The sequence below is a fragment of the Myotis daubentonii genome, chromosome 5 (assembly GCF_963259705.1).
Source record: "Myotis daubentonii chromosome 5, mMyoDau2.1, whole genome shotgun sequence".
Lineage (NCBI taxonomy): Eukaryota > Metazoa > Chordata > Mammalia > Chiroptera > Vespertilionidae > Myotis > Myotis daubentonii.
The window spans coordinates 59639014-59660346 of record NC_081844.1 but is presented as its reverse complement, the minus strand read 5'-3'; the positions used below and the strand labels follow the sequence as shown (position 1 = coordinate 59660346).

The 21333-nt window shown below is 36.1% G+C and overlaps 2 protein-coding genes across 7 annotated transcripts in view; one reads left to right on the top strand and one right to left on the bottom strand.

Annotated features, from left to right (window-relative positions):
- Positions 1 to 12206, top strand: part of ABCE1 (ATP binding cassette subfamily E member 1) — a 32185-nt gene extending 19979 nt beyond the window's left edge. For all 3 annotated transcript variants that reach the window (XM_059697927.1, XM_059697928.1, XM_059697926.1), the window contains 8 exons: positions 1262 to 1483; positions 2853 to 2912; positions 3012 to 3070; positions 4910 to 5020; positions 5096 to 5238; positions 5355 to 5477; positions 7173 to 7284; positions 9433 to 12206. In XM_059697927.1, the coding sequence (XP_059553910.1) occupies positions 1262 to 1483; positions 2853 to 2912; positions 3012 to 3070; positions 4910 to 5020; positions 5096 to 5238; positions 5355 to 5477; positions 7173 to 7284; positions 9433 to 9480 (878 nt within the window). In that variant the 3' untranslated portion in view covers positions 9481 to 12206. The remainder of the gene's footprint in view (positions 1 to 1261; positions 1484 to 2852; positions 2913 to 3011; positions 3071 to 4909; positions 5021 to 5095; positions 5239 to 5354; positions 5478 to 7172; positions 7285 to 9432) is intronic.
- The window catches only part of OTUD4 (OTU deubiquitinase 4), a 52267-nt gene continuing 41688 nt past the window's right edge, over positions 10755 to 21333 (bottom strand). For all 4 annotated transcript variants that reach the window (XM_059697921.1, XM_059697923.1, XM_059697924.1 and 1 more), the window contains one exon: positions 10755 to 20650. In XM_059697921.1, the coding sequence (XP_059553904.1) occupies positions 19442 to 20650 (1209 nt within the window). In that variant the 3' untranslated portion in view covers positions 10755 to 19441. The remainder of the gene's footprint in view (positions 20651 to 21333) is intronic.

Here is a 21333-nt window from a genome sequence, read left to right as displayed (position 1 = left end):
TTCAGCCAGTCTTTCTCTTACTTCTCTTATATATAGCAAATACTGAAAAAGAGTGTTTTTGTTTATTTGTTTCCCAAATAATCCACTTTTTCATTTCTGTGTCTTTCATTATGGATCTTAACAACTTTAGTGTGGAAGGATTCTCATGTATAATAAGTTAGTTTATTTCCAGTTTTTATATCCTGTTAAATATGTTTTGGTTTTTATTGATTTCAGAGAGAGGAAAAGAGAGAGGGATACCATCAATGATGAGAAAGTATCATTGATCAGCTGCCTCCTGCATGCCCCCTATTGGGGATCAAGCCCGAAACCTGAGCATGTGCCCAAACCAATCAGGAATGGAACTGTGACCTCCTCGTTCATGGGTCGACACTCAACCACTGAGTGACACTAGCCAGGCTTTAAAATCTTTTAGATAATGGTGTTTGACTTTGTAAAATGAAGCCAAAAAGTGTCAAATGAAGTTCATTATTATCAATGTTTTAGAAACCTGCAAAAATAATTGGAATAAATGCAGTACATTATAACCTCAATGTATACTTATAGCTCATGTGAAAATGAATACTCGTAATTTAAATAGTTTATTTAAAAAATTATTCCCCAGCCTGGCTGGCGTGGTTTAGTGGTTAAGCATCAACCTATGAACCAGGAGGCTGTGGTTCAATTCCCACTTGGGGCACATGCCCGGGTTGCTGGCTTGGTCCCCCACAGGGGGTGTGCGGTAGGCAGCCAATCAGTGATTCTCTCATCATTGATGTTTCTATCTCACCCTCTTCGTTCCTATAAAAATATTAAAAAAAAGAAAAGGAACTTGTTGCTTTTTTAAAGTTATTCCCCAAACTATTTTATATCATTTTATGTCAATCTATGAAAATAATCCACTTTTACTAGTCATTTTTAGAGAAAAATTACAATTTGTGAGTTAAAAATGAGCAGCAGAAATGGCATCGTATGCTTTTGCATTAAACCTCCTGGGGGAAATATCTTATAAAATCACATCGTAATGAAAGGATGTGCTTTGTATGTGTGTGTGTGTGTGTATATAGGCCACATATATGTGCACGAATTATTTAAACTTTCATTAGATACATAAAACACTGGGTTGGCACTGCATGTTATCATAAATCCACAGAAATTAAAAGCCTGTGCTTACAGTGATCCCAAGAGAGCCTGAGGTTTGAACTCTTATGTAATAATTTCTTGCAGTAGAGAGTTTTTTTAATTGATCTTTACTAATTTATTGTCAATGATTTTTCAATAGGCATAAACATTTTTTTGGACGGCTACGTTCCAACAGAAAATTTGAGATTCAGAGATGCATCACTTGTTTTTAAAGTGGCTGAGACAGCAAATGAAGAAGAAGTTAAAAAAATGTGTATGTATAAATATCCTGGAATGAGAAAAAAGATGGGAGAGTTTGAGCTAGCAATTGTAGCTGGAGAGTTTACAGATTCTGAAATCATGGTGATGTTGGGGGAAAATGGTAAGTTTTTCTAATTTTATGATATGTGAACATCTGTTCTGTTTACCTAGTAACTTAATTTTAACTGCTCCATGAAAAACTCAGTTATAGGTCTGGAAGCTGGATTGAATCCATACATTTCTCAGTATAGTTCACATTTTGTAACGTTATGTGATTTAATCTCACTGTCATTCAATCAAGTTCATATTATTTTGTCTTATAACCTTCAGTAAAAATAAGATTTTTTTGAAATCTAGTTTCTCTATAAATTGATAGGGCATTTATTCACATAGAATACTGATAAGAAGGAAACAATATTTGCAATTCACAAGCAATCATGTTTTAAATGTTCTTGCACTCTTTCTTTTGGAGATTTTCTTATTTCAAATCCAAACTAGTCTACCTTTGTAAATAGTTCTATTACCAGCACTTTTTAATATTATGTTGCCATCATAAATATAATTATGAGATGAATTTGAGTACCAAATATCTGATATTGCTTTCATGATTTAAAAACAAACACAAAAAAAACATTTGAATGGTATACTATCTATAATAATAAAAGTTAAAAATGAGTTATTGAGCCACAGAGATCAATGGTTCTCTCATCATTGATATGTCTGTCTCTCTCTCCCTCTCCCTTCCTCTCTGAAATCAATAAAAACATGTTTTTAAAGTGTCTAGAAAAGGTATTAAGACTATAGTCGTCGATTCATTTCCACTAAGAAAATGCTTTTAAAATCTGATAGGCATCTTTTCCCAAAATGAACCTTTAAAAACCTAATATGCCAATTACACCGGATGGCATTCCTTCTGGATAAAGCCGCAGCGGGCAGGGGTCGTGGTAGAGGACCCCCAGCCGTGGCGGTGGTGGGCAGGGGCCGGGGCCAACGTCCTTGCACAAATTTTGTGTATCGGGCCTCTAGTAGCTTATAAAACTGTGGAAGAACATTTTTATGAGGGTTGTTCAATGTATCAGCCTTTAGTTAATGAAGGAATTTTGAACTGGGTTGCAATTAACTTAAATATTTCATGTAAATGGTCTTCACAATGATGGTATAAATTATACTATTCTGTCTTAATAAATTGTATGCATTGACATTTTAGCTAAATATCATATTTTAAAAAGTAGCCAAAGTCTAATACTTAGGCCTATCATTTATTAAAGTGGTCATTATTAGTTTTAACTAGTTTATATTCCTCCTAATTAGTTTAGAATGATACTTGAGAGGTGAATCATGAAAGTATTTCTCTGCATGACCTTCAGAATTCAGTAGTGTCAGTGTATATCTTTAAAACTAATTTCTCAATTAAAACCCAGTAGTACATAGTGATTTACACGAAATGTGGAGCATCTTTCAAGTCAATTTGTCATATGTTGTGTTGCCAGGTACTGGTAAAACGACATTTATCAGAATGCTTGCTGGAAGACTGAAACCTGATGAAGGAGGTACTGTTGTAATCTTGATTCCTTTTACTCAGTTCTATGTAGTAAATGTTAAAGATCTGGGCAGTGTTCAGTGTTTTATTTATTTGCATTATTTTGCAGGAGAAGTACCAGTTTTAAATGTCAGTTATAAGCCACAGAAAATCAGTCCCAAATCAACTGTGAGTTATTCTGTTATTTGGTTATTAAAGTTTATATATATACACACACACACACACATATACATACATACATACATACACATATATATAATGTTAATCTTTTCTATATCAAAATTCAAATTAGTTTCTGTACAGTTTTATCAAAAAGTGTCTAGAGTCCAGCCAGCGTTGCTCAGTGGTTGAGCCTCGATACATGAACGAGGTCATAGTTCGATTCCCAATCCGGGCACATGCCCTGATTGCGGGCTCGATCCCCAGTAGGGGGCATGCAGGTGGTGGCCAATCAATGGTTATCTCATCATTGATATGTCTGTCTCTCTCTCCCTCTCCCTTCCTCTCTGAAATCAATAAAAACATATGCTTTTAAAGGTCTAGAAAAGGTATTAAGACTATAGTCGATTCATTTCCACTAAGAAAATGCTTTTAAAATCTGATAGGCATCTTTTCCCAAAATGAACCTTTAAAAACCTAAAGTGTTGTGTTGCAAATAACATGATCAAGAAAGTGAAAAGGCCTCTCACAGGATGGAATAAGCTATTTGCAAATCATTTATCTCAAATATATAAAGAACTCTTAAAACTAATTTAAAAATAAGCAACAGATTTGAATATACATTTTTCCAGAGAAGATATACAAATGCTCAATAAGCACATTAAAAGATGCTCAGCATCATTAGTCATTAGGGAAATGAAAATCCAAACCACAATGTAATAACCACTTCACACCCACTGGGATGACTTAAAAAAAAGAAGTATTGGTGAAATATGAACCTCATACATTGCTGGTGGGAATGGATAATGATGCAGCCACTTTGAAAACCAACTTAGCAGTTCCTCAAACAATTAAACATAGTTACATACGAACCAGCACTTTCACTCCTAGACATATCCCCAAGAGAAATGAAGACTATCTGAACACAAGAATTTGCACACGATTACATTATTCATAATAGCCAAAATGTGGGAAATAACCTAAATGTCCATCAGCTGATGAATGGAATAAACCCTGTGTATATCCATAAAATTTAATGTTATTCACCCATAAAAAGAAATAAAATACTAATACATGTTGTAATATGGATGAACCTTGAAAACATGAAGTTAATCTCTAGTTTCTGCAGGTGTTGTAATGAACTTCTTGACTACAATATCCATACTCAGTACCTCAACACTCTCTTAGGTCTATTTGAGGTGGCTTAGCTTACAGTAAAAAATTTTACCATTGATACTTTCTATAAAGCTTACCTTTTTAAAAAATATATTTTTTTTATTGATTTCAGAAAGGAAGGGAGAGAGAGATATAAACATCAATGACAAGAATCATTGATCAGCTGCTTTCTGCACACCTCCTACTGGGGATCGAGCTTGCAACCCTGGGCATGTGCCCTGACCGAAAATCGAACATGACCTCCTGGTTCATAGGTCGATGCTCAACCACTGAGCCACACCAGCCCGGCTAAGCTTACCTTTTAAGTTACAAACTCAGACCTCTCCAGAAATAATCAGCAGTGCATCTTAAGATTCATCCTATCAGTTTGTATTATCTTACTGATACATTGACCTTGAGAATTATTCCTACTCTCAGTGACTTCTCCCCTGAAACATTCATCATTTATTACTTTCAAATTTCAAGATTATTGCTTTCTTTTTTATTGTTGGACATGATGGGTTTAATTTAAAATTTTCAGAACATGCCATAGATGACAGATAAGCATAAAAACACCATTGATAGCTATTGGTGGCAAATTGACATAGTTTTGCTCTGGAACTTAACTTTGTTACAATTCATAATTAGAGTAGTTCTGTACTGAAATAAAATTTCAATATCCATTAAAAACAGGGAAGTGTTCGACAATTACTACATGAAAAGATACGAGATGCTTATACTCATCCACAATTTGTGACTGATGTAATGAAGCCTCTGCAAATTGAAAACATCATCGATCAAGAGGTACTCTAATTTTTTTGTTATTTCATTATTTTAAACTGGATGTCTCTAAATGGTTTGCTAACCTTCTCCAAATAGGTACAGACATTATCTGGTGGTGAACTGCAGCGAGTAGCTTTAGCTCTTTGTTTGGGCAAACCTGCTGATGTCTATTTAATTGATGAACCATCTGCATATTTGGATTCTGAACAAAGATTGATGGCAGCTCGAGTTGTCAAACGGTAATGACCTCATGAAAGTATTTTTGGTTACGTGTACTGGCATACAGCTGTGCTTAATATAGCATTTGAATATTTGATTATATAAAACTATGTGATTTTGCAATTATGTGTTTTAGTTTCATACTCCATGCTAAGAAGACAGCCTTTGTTGTGGAACATGACTTCATCATGGCCACCTATCTAGCAGATCGAGTCATTGTTTTTGATGGTGTTCCATCTAAGAACACAGTTGCAAACAGGTAAAACTACTTTCTAAAATATTCAGCCTAATTATAACTTTTAATAATTAGAAAGTTATTTAAAATTTTCCAATAAGCTTACAAACACTACTCATACTATTTTTTTTTTTTTTTTTTTTTTAGTCCTCACCTGAGGATATGGTTTTTTTAAATGATTTTTAGAGAGAGGGGAAGGCGGAGAGAGAGAAACATTCCGTTGGTTGCCTACCATACTCGCCCTGACTGGGAATCGAACCCACCCACTACCTTTTTGGTATATGGGACAAAGCCCCAACTAACTGAGCCACCTGGGGACTCAAACCATTTTAATTTTTAAGAAGGAAAGATAGCCAGAAATAGAAATTATACACTGACATCCAAGATTATTCACATGGAATACTGGATGGGATCCGGCAGAATCGTTTTCAGACAATGTATAGAACTCCTGGCCCAGGGGGATAAGCATATAGAGTTCTGAGCCTCTCGCCTTTTTTAAAAAAATATATATATTTCATTGATTTTTTACAGAGAGGAAGGGAGAGGGATAGAGAGTTAGAAACATCGATGAGAGAGAAACATCGATCAGCTGCCTCCTGCACACCTCCTACTGGAAATGTGCCTGCAACCAAGGTACATGCCCCCGACCAGAATCAAACCTGGGACCTTTCAGTTCGCAGGCTGATGCTCTATCCACTGAGCAAAACCAGTTAGGGCTCGCCTTTTCATTTATGTTAAGTTTTACCTGCATTATGTGGATTTCCGAAACACATTAGGATTCCGAATTTGCAATAACCTTGAAAACCATACGTGTCACATAGGATATATAAAGACTGATCCACATAGGTTACATGATTGTGGTAAAGGTCACAGTAGACCCCAAATGTAATGATTTTACTATTTCTCTTTTTTTCCTATCATTTTTCTCCTTACTGGCTTGAGAGCATTTGTAATGTAGAGAAGCCTAACATATAAGGTTGACCCATATGAAATTACTATATTCAACCATTTTTGACCCATAAAAACAGTAATTTTATGTGATTCCAACATAACATTTTCTGGATTAGGGAGGAATGGAGTTGCTATTTGAATAATTCATTCATGAAATATAAGTATCTTACTAAACTTTCCAGAATTCCATTATTTTCATTTTAAATTTATACGTCAATTACTGATTAGGGACATTTCTTAGGCCATATAAGGCTTATTTATTCAAATAATGATCCTCTTTGTATTTATAAAATGTTTATAAAATGTTCCACGTATGTGATGTGATTTAGCATGATTTAGGATGAATAAAGCACAGACATTTTAAAAGTTCTTATTATTAGAAATCATTATGTTGTATAATACTCCCTCCAGTGCCTAATTTCCAACATAAATATTACCTTTTCTGTTAAAGTCTTTTCTCCCCTAAAAACGTCAGATTTGAAATTCTGTAATTTCCTAATTAATGATCTTTGCTTTTCTATAGTACTTCTTAAATGGTTTTTTCCAGATCAGCAACAAGTTAAATTAAGTTTTGCACAAAAATATTATAGCCAAACTATAGAGAACACACGAAGACATTTCAGAACATAGAGTTTATAATATGCTGTGGTTATACTACTATCCAGATGACTTAGGATTGGGGAATTAGAGGGAACAGTGATTCTTTATCCCAAAAAGTTAAATTTGAGGGGTAGAATTTAATAAAAATTGACCTTCTTTTTCTTCTAGTCCTCAAACCCTTTTGGCTGGCATGAATAAATTTTTATCTCAGCTTGAAATTACATTCAGAAGAGATCCAAACAACTATAGGCCAAGAATAAACAAACTCAATTCTATTAAGGTATGTAGAAAAACTATCTTAAATCTTGGATAACTCAAGGCATGTTTCAAATTAAAATCTGTATTATATTTTATTAATTCCAAGAGTCATGCTTTTCATATTTTAATACCTGGTGGCATATTTAAGTTTTACGGGCAGCAATTGTGATGTGGCTGCCATTGCTACCTGAACTCCGGCAGAGCTGTTCATGTCATCTGAGTTGTACCCACTCTTGTACCACCTGTGTTAATTGCCATTTAACTGCCTTCAGAAAGATTACACTAATTCACCAGTGAAACAAGTTTTTAAAAATACCTTAATCAGTTTGGGGGTTTTTTTGTGCATGCATAGGAACAACATAATTAAAATATGTAGTTTGTCTAAATAAACTCCTTCAATGATCATAAAATTCTAAACAATGGACAAATATTTTGTCAGTTTAATTGGCACTTTTTCTTTCCTTGTGGTATCTAAAATAATTGTGCCACCTACACTTGATGTAGTCTGTGAAATACCATTTGTTATCAGAAGGCAATAATCTCTTGGTCACTAAAAATTCATTTTTAAAATGAGTTAAAAAAAAATTGTTTTTATATCCCCTGCAGAGCCTCTTTAAAATGCTGCTTACATTTTGTGGTCTCTGGCTATCATAATACTTTAGAAACTGTAGAAGTATGTCATACATCATACCTGTAGCAATCACTAGATTTTATTGTTTTGTACTCTGCTAGCTTTATGACTTAACCATGAGTTTTTGGAAGGCAGAGACAGAGTCATCGTACACATCATGTTGCCTTTAGCCTTCTGTGTTTTATTTATGACTGTTGCTCACTGGCCAGGAGAATGAAATGACAAATTTCAGTTTTGGAAAACATTAACACTAGATTGCCTAAGGAAGTCATTTTGACTGCTTTTTAATTTCAATTAGAAAAACAATTATGTATATAAGGACACAATGTCTTAGAATTTTGGGACTTTTTGTACAACATATAAATGCGTTTATTAATAATTGTAGTTACCTCCCCCTCCTTCATTTCCGGTATATATATATGTGTGTGTTATACCTATATTGCCCAAAAGCAGTCATTTTGACTGCTTGGGAAATTTTAAATAATCAAATGACTCTTATTATTGAATTGAGTAATAACAGTTCGGCTCTGTATTGAAATAACAGTTTTCATTTTTTTTCGATTACCGTCACATGATAACATACAAGTACATGATAAATTGTCGATACTTGAGAAGTTGCAGTTGCTCAATAAGCTAAACTAGTACTTGTTATTCGAATCTTTATGCAGTGATAATTGTTCTAATAAGTTATTTTATTTCTTTTGCGCCCTAAATTCATGAAAGAAATGGCGAATAGAAGTGAGTTATTGGAAAAGCTAAGGAACATAAGTGAAGAGTGCTCTGATATTATTCTTTCACAATGCAGTCATTTTGACTGCTTTTGGGCAATATAGGTATATACTAAATTTCAGTCTTTCTAGTGTTAAGCAGAAAAGAGGACCTAAATTCTAGAACATTGATTATGGAGAACTTATTTTTCCTAAGAATTTCTGCTGAAGTATTATGAACACGGTTTTTTATTTTCTGTGTTTAGTTCCCCCCCCCCTTTTTATTGAACACTTTGTACTGTCATTTTTTTTTATTTATTTTTTTTTTTTGCAGAAATGTATGGTTTGGTTCTCTCTGCCCACTCATCTCAGTCATACCTTAACCCTAATAAGTGAGCAGCTAGGCAAATAGGTAGATGGGTCATTACTGGCCAGTCAGTAAAGAGCACTGGGGAAATTTTTTACATATTTTGTGTAATAGGCAGTTCTCAAACCAACAATATGGACCTTTTGTACCAGGAGCTTAAAATGATGAAAATGGAATTTAATAGTTTTCCTGGAAACAGTATTTTTCATGGCAACTTTATAAGTATTTTATGTGAAGGGCTTTGCTTGACGTGAACCAAGGGAAGTGTTCTGTAGTACGGATGGGGAGCAGAGGTAGTAATCTTGCTTCTAAGTCATGGACCCAGGAATATCCAGAAACAGACCTGAGTGCAGAGGAGGTTGTAACTATTGTAAACAATGCTAAGTAATACTGTGAGTGAAAGTCTTACCTCTACATGTAGGAGAATGGTGTTGATTTTTGTTCCTTCTCTATTTTATTTCTTAGGATGTAGAACAAAAGAAGAGTGGAAACTACTTTTTCTTGGATGATTAGACTGAATCTGACAATATCGATAAACCATTTATTAAAACATTGGGATTTTTGGCATATAAAATTTTAATCAGGTTTAATGTCCCACATACTCTAGAGCCTGAAGTAGAATTTACTTATTGTAACATAAGCCAGTTGTATTGTAAATTGTAGTCTGAACCACAAAAAACATGCCACTTTTCTGTTCTTGATGATAAGGCCCTTTTTGCCTCTAACATTCTAAAATGAACACATTTCAAGCTATATCAATTACCTCCAAACTTTAATGATGTGTGGGAAGATTTTTCAGTGGATGTACTATATTCATGTACCAAATGTTGACCAGTGTTGCCCCCTTTTAAAACTCTTGAAAAAGGTTTCTGTACTTACTTACATGGTTTGCAACGTATGTCAACATAATGAACTGCCCTTATTTTAAAGTTGGTCTAAGATTCCACTGATGAAATTTGATAAATAAATATTAGGATTATATTTGTTTTCAGTCTTTGCACTATATTATCAGTGTGTTTAGACTTTCAAAAGATCATCATCTACAAACCACCACTGTCAGAAATTGCTCTTACCAACTTAAGCATTGCTTACAATTTTTGGTACTTATGAATATCTTCATAAAAATCATTTCAATATCCCCCAACTTTCACCAAGAAAACAACCTAACTTCGATATACTCAGCTTAGCATTCCATAAGATTCTATATTCTGTAATTGCTCTCAAGGTAATGGTTCTCTAAACATACCTTTTTATAATCACTAATTAAGATTTAGGAAAATGCATTGTAAAGAACGCTTGCTTCCCTTAAAAGTACAGGCTCAAAAATCTCTCAAGTTGGTGCCTAAGCATTTATATATTTGTAAGTTTCCACAGATTTCTGGTGGGCAGGCAAGAACTGTGAGCCACTTATCTAAAGGCAACATTAATTCAAACACTCCCCAGATAGTATCTCTTGTACCAAATACACTTAATTCTAAGTTTGGATATAGAGCAGTGATGGCGAACCTATGACGCGTGTCAGGTGACACGCGAACTCATTTTTTTGGTTGATTTTTCTTTGTTAAATGGCATTTAAATATATAAAATAAATATCAAAAATATAAATCTTTGTTTTACTATGGTTGCAAATATCAAAAAATTTCTATGTGACACGGCACCAGAGTTAAGTTAGGGTTTTTCAAAATGCTGACATGCTGAGCTCAAAAGGTTCGCCATCACTGATACAGAGGATATTATGTACATCTATTTCACTTTTTTTTTCTTTTGTTTAGTTTTGGATAATGCAAAGCAAGAGTTCTAATATTTTATCCAAGTCCTCAGTTTGAGCAATAGAAACCTCTAGTGTGAAACCACGTTCAGTTTATACTTCTAATTTTCTTTTTTAAAATATTTTTATTGATTTCAGAGAGGAAGGGAGGAGGAGGACAGACAGATAGAAACATCAATGATGAGAGAATCATTAATTGGCTGCCTCCTGCAGGCCCCACATTGGGGATGGAGCCTACAACTTGGGCATGTGCCCTGACTAGGAATCAAACCATGACCTCCTGGTTCATAGGTCAAGGCTCAACCACTGAAACAACCAGCCGGGCATAAGTTCTAAAAAATTTATTCAAGTCCGAGTTCTCAGTTTGAGCAATAGGAACCCTCTAGTGCAGTGGTTCTCAATCTTCCTAACGCCTCAACCCTGTAATACGCCGGGTACTCATATGTGAGCGTCTGCATGTGGGCGGACCCATCTGGAGACAGATAGAGGAGCGGTGTCTCGGTTCCTAAGACCATCGTAAATATGTGTTTTCCGATGGTCTGAGGCGACCCCTGTGAAAGGGTCATTCGACTCACAAAGGGGTTGTGACCCACAGGTTGAGAACCACTGTTCTAGTGTGAAACCACTTTCAGTTATGCTTCTGACTAATGCAATGAACTGGAACTACCATGCTATAAGTGAGGGAAAGAGTTTACTAAATGAATTAATGGAGCAAGCAAACTAGAGGAAGATATTTGAAATTATTGAACAGACTAAATTTAGTTACTTGAAATAATAGCTTTGATTGATATGCAAATTGGACAAAAAAGTGTAACGGCCCCATTAGGCCTTTAAAATTAATATATAAACTAGAAGCCCAGTGCATGAAATTCATGCACTGGTACGAGTCCCTAAGCCTGGCTGGTGATCAGGGTCGATCTTTGGGATGACCAACAGGGCAATTGGGGGCCCCGCTGGTACCCGCCTTGGCCAGCTTGGCACCCCCCACTCGCCAGCCCTGCCCCCCAAGGGCGATCCAGGGGTGGCACCAGCCCACTCACCGGCCAGCCCTGCCGCCAGTCACCTCCCTCAGTGGGGTGACCAGCGGGACAATCAGGGCCCCTGCTGGCACCCGCCTTGGCTGGCCTGGGGCCTGTGGGCTGGGGACAGCTCCCACGTTTAGCATCTGCCCCCTGGTGGTCAGTGTGCGTCATAGTGACTGGTTGTTCTGCAGTTTGGTCAATTTGCATATTAGGCTTTTATTACATAGAAATACATATTTGTGAAAAATTCAAATGCACCGAAATCTATGGAATAAAAAGTTATGATCTCCCTTCACATTACCCTCCCAAAGGTTACCAGTGTTAATATGTAAAGGGCTTGTATTGTATATAAATGGGATTATACTAAAATATGTAGTGCCTATTTTTAAGGATAGGTTAAATTTGTGGATGTTTATTTCAAAAAATTGAATAAAATAAGCCAAAAGCTATTTTTATTTACTGATTCCGTATTTTGTCCAAAAGAATATACAATATATAGAGCACAGTTCTACCTACTGCTTATGACAGAATATGTATTACATTTTTCATGCAGATGAAAATTTAAAAACATAGCTGTTCCTTAAAATTTTGTGGCAATAGAAAAGGGCTTACAGTTGCTAACAAAAAAAATTTTTCTATAAAATCACTATTACCAACTCAGAAACACCGTCAATGCAGAAGTTAGCTATTAAAAAGAGACTGTTGAATATGTCCTGATTGGAAGAAATCTCTAGGCAAAAAAGCATGGTGCAACAGTGTTTATATAATACACCATTCATATGAAAATATACAAAATATTAAAGTACACAGAAGGATACTCAAGAAGCTTAATGCTTTGAGGAAGAATAACTTGATTAAAGAATAGGAAGGTGACATATACCTCTTACCTTCTGAATTTTATATTTTGTACCTATCAACTGTTTAGAACTAATTTTAATAATTCAGTGTATAGTTTGGTACCTAGTAATGTAGTATGCCTCTACAGTATTGAAGGAATGGATCTATTTACCACAGACAGTAGGAAGAAAGGATAACTACTCAGTTCTGTAATTTCGTTCATGTTCATTAACATTTAGACACGTGTATGTCAGACTTAACCCAGTGCCTGGTGTAATATGAGCACTCAGTGGTTCAGGCAAGAAATAGTTATGTTGGAGAGTTAGAAAGGGCTACATGAAGGAGGTAGCTACCAAAAAAAATAGTACCTGTAATGATAAATGGTAAAATAATCCATGTAAAGCAGAACATATCAGGTCAGAGGCAGAGATCAGCATGGGCATTGAAGAGATTAGTGAAAGGATGGACACAGGCAAACTGTAGTGGACTCCCCATGCTTTCAAGATTCAAGTTAGAGGTTTTTACATGCTCAAAGTAGGGACTGAAGAGACAAAGCAAAACCAGCTAGAGAAGCAGCTAGAATTACCAAGATAGCAGTGGTTCAGGAGCTTATAATTTTTTTATTCCATTGTCTTTTAATCTTTTGAAACACTTAATACTTGCATTACTCTGCAATTAGTCTATGTCTTACTCTTGGATTGCTTCCTTTTGGTTTGTGAGCTGATGTTCAGTGAGGCTTTGTCTTTCCTTCCCAACTTCATACTACAAGCACTTCCTTCCTTACCAACTTGGTAGGGTAGGCAGTGTGCCCAGCCTCAGATGGTGATTCATAATTGGGCTAAGACACTCATGACAATCATCTTCTGCATTTTCCTAGTCTCACAGCTAGGCATAGCCATGCTGACCCAGTCCTAGCCATGAAATTGAAAGTAGCAAGCAGTCTCTTGCGGGGGAAGGAGAGTGTTTCTGGAGGCCCTCTTGCTTTTCCAATAAAAGGATATCTGGTACCTACCCTTGTGGATGTGTTGCGCCCATAAAGTGGCACAAGAAATACCAAAAATGATAGTCTGAGGTGTGACCAGCAGCTACAGATTATCTTATGAAAGGGGAATAAATCCCTATTTGTTTAAGCTACTATAAGTCAAAATGGTTTTGTTAAAATAACCTTGGCTCCTTGACTGAGGTCTGCCCAAAGGCTTTCAGTTTGCTTCTACCAGGTGACCCAAGTGTATTTCCAGCTTGGAACCACTTTTAATCTTAGCTTGTAGATTCCTGGACCTCAAACCTAAACAAATGTGAAAACATTTAGTGTTTTGTTTTGTATTTTTCCCTTTAAGAATCTGGAACCCAGGCCAGAAAAGGCTTGTTTATAGGAAATTTGTTATTACCATCAGTGCCCATTTTACTGGGGTGCTCCTGGCTTTAATGTAAATTTCAGTTCCCAGCCTTGCCTGTGCCGTAGTCTGTCTCACCTATCCACACAGCTCTCTGCTAATGCGGTTACCAGTCATGTCCATCCAATAATCCCTTCCCGAAGAGCATGGCTTCATGCCTATGCCTCTAGTCTCCACTTCTGGCCCCTCCCTGATTTGTAAACATACCTTATAAAATTATAGAGGACTTAACATGCTTTTACTAACTCCTAATTTAGAAAACAACTTACAGAAAGCATGCAACAAGTTACACAGTAACATGTATCGTAGGTAGTATATAGCATTACGTTCGTTTTTTCCACCTGGAGATCAGTAAAAAAAAAAATTAGCTTATGCAGTTAGGAAAAAAAAATAGCTTACACAAATTTTGTATGGGAATCAATAACTTGCCAGTTTAGTTTCATTAGACTATTGAAAGGCATAGGAGGCCTTAAGAACACCACTCTTCGTTTTTTATATTTACAGCTTTAATCTTTACAAGATTTTTCTGTAAATGTGAAAAATAAATTTAATCATAAGACTGGTATGTATTTTTAAATGGCTGACTTTGAGCTCTAATGAATTCCTAGATCAATAAATATCTAGTATGACATTTTTATCAATGGCTGTAGTTTCACTATTCTGCGGAGTGCAAGACTCAACTTTTGAAAGAGTGTAAGTTAGTGTCTCTGAAGAGAAGTTGTGTTTACTCATTTTGTAGTTTAAATATTCTCATACTACTTATTCCCTATACATGTACCTAAAGTTGAATGAAAATATAAAATATTCAAAGTGAAAAAGCAGGCCCTTCCAATTATAGAAAACTTCTGGAGAAACCCTGGATAGGGCACGCTTCTTGTGGACCAGTGGTCACTTGGTCTTACCTTACTGTTCCATTTCAAGTGATCAGTTCTGCAACGGTCCCAACCAACACCAACCCCCCTCTAGCTTCCCTCCCCATGCTCTGGCTTCTCTACTGACTTACTGGCAAAAGAAAGTGGCACTCACACAGATAAATGCTTCCTCCCCCTTTTCCTTTCTTTCTCCCTCTGATCCTTCAAGGTTCTGTGATACTTCACTCAGCACCTCAAGCAATCCCTAAAAACTGGCCTCTATGACTAACCAACTTACCTACCCTATCACTTTCTATTAAACGCCTGTAATGAAGCCTTTGCTTCAGACTCTGCATTCTGGAGAAGCCATTCTAAAACAAAGTACCTGTTAGTAAGTAGGTTAATCAAGTACTGACTAGCCGTACACTTAGGTGACTTAATGAAAAAACACCCTTAAGAAAGGGTTTGCTTTTATTTTTCAAAAAACAAAAACCAAGTTTTCCAATAAGCTGCCTTATCTTTCTTCAGAACACAAATATTGATTAGTAACTTTAAAAAATAAAAGGGCCATTTAATCTAGAAATTACTCTTAGATAGTATACATTCCCATCATGATTGCTGAAAAAGTGGCAGAGAGCACTAGCTTTAAAACCTCTCAGCTAGGTTCAAAATCCAAATCCTACCACTTAGTTGCATGACTTAAATTAAATTACTTGGCCTGTCTCAGTTTTTTACATATATATAAAGTAGGGAAAAGAACAGTACCTACCCCATAGTTTATAAATTCCACGTGGTTTTTAGTCGCACACACTAGAATTCTGACTCAATAAAAACCATCACTTATTTTCACAAGTTCACTAAGCTCCTCTTAAGATTTATATGCTATATACTGGGTTAACCCTGGAACCAAAGAATCACAAGCAAAATCAACAGACAAAATTTAATATATGCACACAGTTTCATATATAATGCAGCATCACACCATGTAGGGCATTTACTCTGATACATTCAGATATCTTTGAAACACTTCTTAAGGCTACAAAACAGAACATAGAAAAATAAACAGGAATATATGCAACACTTACAAAAAGTGATATGATAAAGAATATAAAGTACTATTTTCCTTTCAACACTTCAAAAGATATTTATATATAGTTTTTTTTTACAAGTAACATCACAAATGATCACATCTTCACATGCTTTTAAAGTATTATTTATACTCAGTATAAGGCTATTATTTTTCATACTTAAATTTTTTTCTATCTCTGTAACAATGCAATTTTAATCCATTCAAGTAAATTCAACACCAAAGTTGCTGTTCCCCAGCATTAAGACATGCAATCTCCCCTTTTCTAGGATTTTCTAAAACTTATTTGTGGGGTTTGGGGGGGATCCCAATTAGTGGGAAAGTAAATGGCTGACACTAGTAGTAAAACCTTAGTTCTTTGAGACTGACATGCTGGAACTGAGCCATTATTAAGGTTTTAAACAAGAAGCAAAATATAGTAAACAGAAATAGTGTAGCCAAATATGCATTTTCTTCAGCTACACCAAAATGGACCTTGCTTAGTACCCACAAGTGAAAGACTACAATTCCCTCATCTAAAACTGAAGGTAAAATAAATGAGACATAAATAAATATTGCTAGTTTCTAGGATGGCTGAATGTTTTCTAAACCAGAAATGGTTAGAAAGGAACTTTATTGCACCAAGTCAATCATAAGCAAGTTTGCAGTTCACAGGCATTTTAATTCAATCTTCAGTCACAAAGGAAACATAATGCAAAATATACAGTTTGCATTAACTAAGCACTGTGGTTTGGGAAAACCTACTCCTGCCAAATCAAGGCAGGGTCTGAGCTCAAGTCAGCATGAAAATGAATATATGGGTTACCAGCAAACAGGATGAGAATTACACAGATGCTAGCATCCTGCTGCCAAGGAGTACATGGAACAACAGGAAGATTTTATCTGAGAAGAACTTGAAGAAAAATATACCCAATACTAAAAGGGAAAAAATCAAGTTTAGCACAAGCCAAAAGAAGTGACCTTTGGTCATTCTAAACATTTGTTCTTTAAAATGTATATGATCCTGATACAGTGAAGTTCCATAATTTCCAACTCAAAATACAAATGATTCTCACTTCTAAGCATTAGTTTCTCTTATATGGAAACATTATATGATGAACATTGTATCTCATGTCAACATACCATATGACTCAGTGAGAATGAAGGACAAAAGCTTGCTTAGTTTGACCTCAGCATAAGGCAAATCCCCTGAATACATTTAAAACAAATCTAAAAAAAAACAAAACTGACCTTCATGCAAAGACTCATAATTTTAAAACTAATTATCAAAATTCAGAGTTCTTTTATTCCAGAGGTCACTGAGTAAAGTACCATCTGTAAAGTTCTCTTTCAGCACTGTTTCCATCATGTCCTGGAGGTAAATATGGGAAACAGCAAGCAAATCAGTATTTCTTTCAGGAACTATAGAGTATGTTGTTACTCAACTGAGGTAAGACAGTGAAGAAATGAACAGTATTCTTTCCTACCCAATTTTCAACAATTCCAGAAGAAACTAAGAAGATCAAATCCCAGTCAATAAAAGACACTGGAAACACCAATTTCTTTTGGTCTCCTGAGTTTAAATTTACATCGAACTTTTAAATCTGGCCATAATATCTAAAGGTGATTTTCATAAAAACTATCAGATAAACTAATCTTACATTAAAAAATATGAGCTGAGAATAAAGGACCCGCTAATCTCATTCCATAACAACTGATGTTAACTAAGAAAGAAATGGCTTAAGCAGTACCTTCCCCAATTGTTAGAGCTTAGAAGGTGACAACAGAAATTCCTTTCGGCAGGTTCTCTCAGTATTTCCACACAACCATCTCAGTCTTTAAAGTTTTTACTTAGCACCATCATAAAATATCTTTCAAAGTGCTCTCTAAAATCTTGTTACAAAACATGTAAATGATAATCACTACTCGAATCAGCAGTTACACAGACATTAGGTAATTAAAACAGAGGTAAAATAACCATTATTACAGTACAGTGGAGATTCACTGAGCCTAGCTGGCATCCCAAACAATTCTGTTAAGTTATCAGAGAACCCAGAAAACTCATCTGTTTCAGTTTGTCAAATTCAAGTGAATTGTATTTGTTTTTTAAAAAAATCCATTTTTGGCTAGGTATATTATACATGGCATGCAAAGAGAAATTACTACTTTATTTGCATAGCGCTCAAACTTCCTGATCAAAAGAGAACATAAAAAAGGGTAGATTTTCACATTAGTATGTACAAATGAGAAATAAAAGCTATAGTTATACAGTATAACACAGATTAATGAATACTGTGTTAATTCAAAGTCAAATCTCCAAATGAGGACAGAGTGCAACATGCAAAGATAACTTCTACTGAAATACTGTGAAGACGAAGACGGGAAGGAAGCAGGATTGACAGGTTACCCAAGAGGTAACAAGCTATAAAATGCAAAGCAAAACCACTTTCTAGCAGCATCCTCTAGAAAAGAACTAGAAGTCACAATCATCCTTTTCTGTATAATAGTTCCAGCTGTGACAAATTGAACATGCAAATGTAAAGTGATGGACACAGCCAATGGTGCAAAGTGAAAAAACAAAACACAGAACTCTATAGAAACCTGTCAAGCTAAAAATTTTTAACATTTCGTCTCTCAAAATATTTAAATCTGTCAGTGCATTAGTGTTAAAGTGGCATTAAAAAACTTCTGCAGTTTTAACAGATGCAGATTATTTTCAAAATGCATAGCATCTACATTTCTTTCGAGTAGGCACCATATTTACACCAGTGCTAAGAATTCTTGGTGGAAACAGCCATTTCATTGTATTTCCTATTATTTCTTAAACATATGTTCTTGTATGCGATCCCAAGTTCAACAAATACCAAAATTCAAAAATATACCCTATTAATATTAAAAGAACTATATACAACATTTCTAAGACACAGGTTAATAGGCTGCCTTATGTGTAATATTAAAAAGAAGACATTATTCAAGTTTGACAGATATTGAGATGAAAGGCCTTTGGGTTGGAAGCATTTCAAAAGACAACAGTGTTTTAGCCTAAGAACTGTTTGAGCCCAGTTTATGACTAAGGCATTGCATAATAAAATATACATTTCTATTTGGTGCAATGTTATGTTTTGGAATCTATCATGTGTCAAATGGTGTATTTTCTGTCACTTTAGTAAACACTATACAGCACGCATTTCCAACATTTGAAATTAAACTTATTTTAAGGAAAAAAAACAAACACTAAATCTATAATGTTTTATATTAAGCTGTTTATAAAAAATACTTTAACAAACTTATTTTCTACTTATGGGGGCAGTCACCCCATAAACAAATTTTGAACAAAGAGAAATGGCAACGCCAGGAATTCACCTGCCCCCTTGAACACATATCCAAAATCTCTTGTCCAGGATAGAAGTGAGGGTAAAGGGGGAGGGGAGGAGATAGTTCCAATTTGGGTTTTTATTTTAATGTATTTTTTTAAAGCCTTTAGAAACATTCCACCTAAGAAAAGTTTCTGCTCTAATACACTGCAACAACAGCCATCAAGTGTGTTGTCCCCGATGGCCATCTCCCATCCCTGACCTCCTCCTATCTCCCCTATAGGGCCGTCCTCTGCCATTTCGATGGTACTGATAACCTTCATCTCGGCTTCTGCTTGGCTGCCCTTTCCACGACTCCTCACCTCTTGTATGTTGATATCCTCCCCTACCAGAATAGCCCCAATCACTTTTGTACTTCCTGCCTCCATACGTCTGATTATAGAACTGCTTTGATCTACCACTTCGCAGAATATTAGACACTTCATTCTCATCTTCTGAACTCTCTTCTTTTGGTCTCTGTAGTCTGCTATCCACAGAGTTGGCCCCACTGACCACATCAGCAGCAGTCTTAGGATCTTTCACTTTTTCTGTTTTTTCTTTCAGACTTGGAATGGTCCTTTTAGGCTCAGGTTCAACAGGCACAGTTTCTCTCTCTCTGTTTAGATTCTGAGTGGGAAGATGAGCCTTTCCCTCCACTACTGGAGGGATGGAAACCAATGCCAGATCTGCCTTAGGTGTCTGGGACAACTGCTCTGCCCGGCCTTCATGCTCACTCACATCTGCTTCAGGGAGAGCATGTTGTGTGTCTTCGCATCTGGCCTCCTGAAACTCACCTGTTGAAGGTGAACCACCTTGTTTAGACAGATCCAGATTTTCCAGGGGTAGATCCAATTCTCCTTTCTCATCAGAAGGCAGAACAATATTCTGCCTCATTACTGGACTTTCTATGAATCCCTGAAAAGGGTACCCATACCAAACAGGAGGAAAGAAAGGAGGTGCAATGGGAACTGGGCCTAAGAATGGATTCGGTCCAAAGGACGGTTGTGGGAACATATTCTTGCCACTTAGTGACTCTTCATATTCAGCATGAAGAAGATGCCCAGAGTTTTCAGATTCAAGATCAGCCTGGTAAGACAACTGTCCATGACTTTCAGACACCTGAGATGGAGGGATAACCAGAGGTGAAGAAAATGTTGGTGGTCCAATCTCTGCTTGTGGCATTTGACCATTAACACTGGGCTCAGTCTGCATAGGAAAGTGTGCATCAGCACAAGTACAATCACTTTCATTCTGAGCAGGAGCTTCTTGGAACCAAGGGTTTTGAGGATACACAGGGACAGGAACCTTTGGGTACATCCTGCAGGCTGCCAGGTAAGCCTGGTGCAGAGGATACAGGTAAGAATGTGGGGCCCACATAGGACAACTATATGCCTAAAAGAAACAAACAAACAAAAAACAGTTAAAAAGAAAAACAAAAGGTTGAAAGAAAGTTTAAAGTGGGCTCAAGGTAAGTTTTTTATGTCTACAAAGAGCATATAATCTGCAGTCCAAGAACTACATCACTGTGAGACTCAACATGGAAAGGAAGTACCAAATCAAGACTGCTCTAAAGCTCCATTCCTTGTCCTATCCTGAAACCAATCCCAAGTCCTGTATAGATGTTGACAAATGACAATAAATGAACCTACCCAAGATTATCATGACCATTAATTTCATTCTTTGGATATAACTGCACAAAAACAATTATGGGTGATACGATCTCAAAAGCCACCAACAACAAGCACTTGAGCCTCCAGCTTCAAGTATCTCAATCCCTGGCTGTTTAGCTCGACTTGCATTTGTATTTTGGTTCTATCGCTAGCTCACTGTGTGTGACCCATGCCAACTAAATAACTGGTCTGGACCTGCTCTACCAGAAAAATCTAGTATAGGAGTAGATGACCCCCAAGGTTAGCACTCCACAGTTCTAGGAGACCACAGAGCACTCCCCAAAGATAAAAGTGAGACTCCTAATCAGAGAAGGGTGATACTGAAAATGAAGTATGTCAAATCCTTTGCCTACAAAGTTATCAACAAAAGACCAAAACACACACACACGCACACGCACACACACA